We start from the raw sequence: 4,911 nt of genomic DNA on the forward strand, positions 1-4,911 counted from the left end.
CTGACCACAACCTCCATTCCCCATACCCCTGTGCTGCTGGAGGAGAGGAGGTAGAAAAAATTGGGAGTACAGCTAAACCCATGAAGAAGGGAGCGGTGTGGGGAAGGTGTTTTTAAGATTTGTTTTAATTTTCTCATTATCCTACTCTGATTTGATTGGTAATAAATTAAATTACTTTTTCCCCCAAGTCCGTTTTGCCTGTGACAGTAATTGCCAAGTGATCTCTCTCTGTCCTTATCTTGACCTACAAGCCTTTTATTTTCTCTCCCCTGTCCAGTTGAGGAGGGGAGTGATAGAGCAGTTTCAGTGAGGACCTGGCATCCAGCCAGGATCAACCCACCACACTCTTCAAAAAAGTAATAACAAAATGGGATTTTTTTCAAAGAACTGAAAGCCTGATTTGTATATGCAACAAGCCATTCCCTATTAAACACACGGAGCATTTTACTCACCTCAGCATTACAAAAGCAATTTGTTCCCCAAGAGTGCAGAATAATTAGTTCACTCTTCACCAAGACAAGCTTTTTTCCATATTGTGCCTGTTACCCATACTGAGTTTCCACAGAGAACAGCCTGAACTCCATGCACATACCATACTATTAATGCCATGGCCAGAATCAAGAACAGAGTTTCAACATGCTCTAAGTTTTCACGGCCACTTCACTCTCTGACAAATTAAACATTGCCACCTAGCGACTCCGTCAAGACCTGAACTTTAGTTTTTTATTCCTCACTCCCAGACTCAGTGCCTAAGATGCACAACAGTGGCCGTAAGGAAAGAGGATTACAGCCCAGATAAAGAAACCATAAATTGATGCCTGATAATCTCAGCTATTACTGTTATTTGTTTTGTTCCACTGTTGCAGCTACTTCAAGATGCCAAATTTTAGTAATTTTAGTCCAAATCTTGATCTTGCAACATGACTATCAAGCTCCTATTTTTACAATAAAGGACCCAACCATACATAACAGACACCTGCATGAATCTGAGGACAACCACAGGTCCGTACAAGCTTTAAAATGGCACCGTATGTTCTAGATTTGATAGTCCAGCATAGAGCTTGAATGTTGTGGTCCAAGTAACTCAGAAAAAGTAACATCTGTTGCTGCTTTTCCAAGATTTTTCCATACTTAATGGCTTGACAAGTAAGAAAAAAGCCTATGATCATTCTTGCATCATCCAGCTCCAGCAGCACCAAAGATATAACTAAAACATTACTTTAATTATTTTTTTATATAATTACATTGTCAAACAAGAAATACCTATATAGTCACAAAAGTTTGTCACAGTGTATTAACAAGGGTTCTACTTCGCAGCTGCTGCACGTATTCTTTTGCTTGGTCAAAACCAGTCCTTGGTGGCTCTGGAGGAGGAGGAGGACCTTCCACCAACTTCACAAAGTAGTGGCACCTGACGATTTTCATGATGCCAAACATGCCTTTGCCATGGTAACGAATCCGCTTCACATAGCGGCCTCTGCCCGTCGTTGATTCAGCTGAAGGAAAAAGGCATGGGGGAGAGAAGACTATTCAGTCAAGAATAAACTGCTACACATCTGCAACTGAAACACTGTCTTTACAGTGTATTTTTCATGACTGCATATGAAAAGTTAATTCTGCTTGGGATTCTCTCCTCCACCCTTCTTCTATTACATTTAGCAGATTAATGCTATAGAGGAAACCATTAATTGAATTAACACTCTTCAGGAGCACCAAAAAGGTGAATTTAGAAAGCATGCATGCAAAGATAAATACCTAGTATTGGACAAATCCAAAGGAAGCTACACTGAGCACTTACTAGATTACATAGCTCTTCTGAAGGTGGTATTAATTCCACTGCTTTTCAGTAATTTGTCTCATGAATTCCTGTAGAAGTCTTACAGACTTAATTTTCTCTCCTTTCTCCCTTTACTGCATTCATCATAGGTATTTTCATTATCTACACATCCAGTCCTGCACTAGCAGACAAACCTTCTTATAGCAAAGACCTGGAAGGCTCCAAAGAACCCTAAATCAAATCTGCTCTACAATCCAGGTTACTTTAAGCTTATGAGGTCAGCTTAATAACATTCATACTGTATTTGGCAAAATTGGAATTTTTTTCTTTGGGCCTAAAAACACCTACAAGTAAACGTTTTGCTAACATTTTTCTAGGCAAGGAAGTGCTGTAGTTATTACAAGCTTATCCTGTAATCAAAGCCTTTTTACTAAGCAGCCCACTGTCAACATTCATTTACTTTTATTCTCTTTCTAACATGAGTTTAGATTCCAACCCTGCAAATCTATTAGTACCCACCACAGACAAAGCTTCCAGCATTTATTTTCACTGGCAACATTAAAAAGTAATAACAGTTTGCTTCTTGTCTAGTGTTTCAGAATCATGTCAAGCATTGTCCTCTTCAAGACCTTCTGTTCAACTCAAGGAGGATAAATTCCACTCTCAGATGAATGGATTTTAAAAACAATGCACCTAGCAGACACCAGAAGAACACCAGTCAGACACCAACTATGACAAACTGATGGTTGAAGGCTCAACAATGACACTAACTTCGGTTGTGCTCCAAGTCAGAAGCATGTGCCTTTCATGTTTTGGTAAAGGTAAGTGTACTAGAAACTATCCTCCATTCATTTATGCTGATTTGAAGCAACAAAATCTTATTAAGGATAAAACTCTTTTGTAGGGCAGGATGACTTTTTTCTGCACCAAAATAGGAAAAAAATTTACCTATATGTAAATTTGATTTGAATTCCACATTGTGATTTCTTACTGCCATTTCCTGTGCTTCTAACAGAACCTGTAACAAAAGGAAAAGAAATGGAAATACTGAGTAGGAATTTAAGCAATGCTATTTCTTATCTCTAGATAACACAGAAGAAATTGCAAGTTTAAGTCAGTTACAGAAAAGGTATTCTACAGAGATCAAAACTGTTAAAAGACAAACATCTTTTACATAAGTATATTCTCAGCATACAGACTGAAAAAGCTTCAGGACAACTTTAGTACATTTTTTGTGAGGAAAGGGAGTGGAAAAGATGGTTCTCACCATCATCTCTCAGCCTTCCATCCATGAACCTCTGCCTAATTAGAGATCAGACTAGAACCAAATTCCAAGGTGGGCAAAATGGACTTAGACCATTCAGGTTTTTCAGCTAATACACGATACTTCTTTGTCATTCTTAGGCTAGAAATCAATGCTTCATCCAAGAAAATGAGTAATTTGAGACTCCTAACAACTACAGTTCATGAAAACCTTCCATGCCTTCACAAAACTCAGTCCTTTCCCTGATGATACCCTTCATTTCTTACCATTTTAAGAACCAAAGCACATAGACGTAGCAGCCGTTAGCGACAAGGATTCTGCATTATTTACCATGAACTTAACACCAAGCATTGTCAGATAGGGTACCCACATGTAATTTATTATCATTACAAGTTAAAACAGCCAGCACAAGTGACCTCTGCATATTCATAAGTCACACCATTACATGACTGCTATAAAAATGTTGTTTGAATGTGCTCCCAATGGATTTAATAGAAACAGAAAAACACAGAAATAGAAACATCTCCAAACTCCTGCTAATAGGTATTGATTTTAAAGTTTTCTTGAAACTAGGAGTGTTAAAGAATACTACTACATACCTCTTTGATCACCTTTGCTCCCTTTTTATCATTAAATTCCAGCTGAGCAAGAGCCTGATCAATGGACATTCCTTTTATCTGCAATCAAAGTGCTAGTTAACTCCTGCAATTACAAATATTTCCCTTCTCTTATTCAGAGGACAGTATTTAAATTATTTTGCCATTATAAAGAGCAAATCAAAAGACTTTAGTTTCATTACTACCACTTCTTCAATGTAATATCTTACATACAGAACTTCTGAGCTAAATATTGAATAAATCTTGATAAAACATTCAATTTTATTTTTTTCCTAAAGAGAAAAACAGCCCATTACTATCCTTCAAAGTTCCCCTTGCCATCTACTACTAGGCAGAAACCAACACAAAAATTCTTTCACAGTGTATAATCTGTATGTGATCCTGGGTACACATTTGAGGGCATACTAGGATAAAGCAGCTAAACCAAACTACAAACAATTGTTCGCCTGCACAGATGCATGCTCTTCCCCAGGACTCTATTATGAAGATGCTGATGAGACTGTAATCGAACTAGGCTGTTAAGGCAAATACAGGAACTAAATTTTGCATTCTAATAAATACACTACAAAGTACTTTTTGCTTACCAGTTTTGCCAGATACCACATCTTATCTTTGCTATACTTTATTTCCCTCCGACAGTGATATATTTCCTAGGTGCAAAAAAAGTTAGAGGATCAGTAATTTTGCTGTGAAAACAAGAATGGAGCATACATGTCTGCTCTACAATCTATTTTCTTACAAAGAATAAGTAAGACTCCCCCTACTATACCATGAACATACCAAATCAGGCATACCTTTGATATTTGAAACTGAAAGCATTAAAAAAAGTAGCTAGCATACAGAAAATTTTAATACAATCTTATAAGAAATAGTTTATAACAGAAGTCCCTGAAAAGGATAATCAGAAGATTTTTCATCATCTTTTCGTTTCCTCCTCCCCACCTTTTGAAGCAGTCTAAGACTGACATGCCCATTCAGTCTTAAAAATATTACTCTGCTGTCACATCAACCTACAGGGATAGCAACTAAACAATATTACCAGAATGAACTTAATTACCTCTTCAGAAGTGAAGAGGGTTTCAAGTTTGATTGGCATGAAGAGCTGTCTCCAAAGACCCATTTAATATTATCACTGTATCAACAGGGGCCAAAACTAGCTAGTAAAATTTTACATCCATACAAATTTGAAAGAGATGGCATGAACAGGTAAAAAAATTATTTAATAAGCGAGTTGGTCAATAACTGCATTTTCA

General features: G+C 37.2%; 1 protein-coding gene across 1 annotated transcript; it reads right to left on the reverse strand.

Annotated features, from left to right (window-relative positions):
- Positions 1-1,284: 1,284 nt before the first annotated feature.
- Positions 1,285-4,263, reverse strand: MRPL22 (mitochondrial ribosomal protein L22; the record flags this gene model as incomplete). The annotated part of the gene is made up of 4 exons (XM_082006023.1): positions 1,285-1,496; positions 2,726-2,795; positions 3,641-3,718; positions 4,243-4,263. The coding sequence occupies 4 exons, from the start codon at positions 4,261-4,263 to the stop codon at positions 1,285-1,287; spliced, it is 381 nt and encodes a 126-aa protein (XP_081862149.1).
- Positions 4,264-4,911: the final 648 nt, after the last annotated feature.

Source organism: Phaethon aethereus (genome assembly GCF_964289735.1).
Source record: "Phaethon aethereus genome assembly, chromosome: 14".
Classification (NCBI taxonomy): domain Eukaryota; kingdom Metazoa; phylum Chordata; class Aves; order Phaethontiformes; family Phaethontidae; genus Phaethon; species Phaethon aethereus.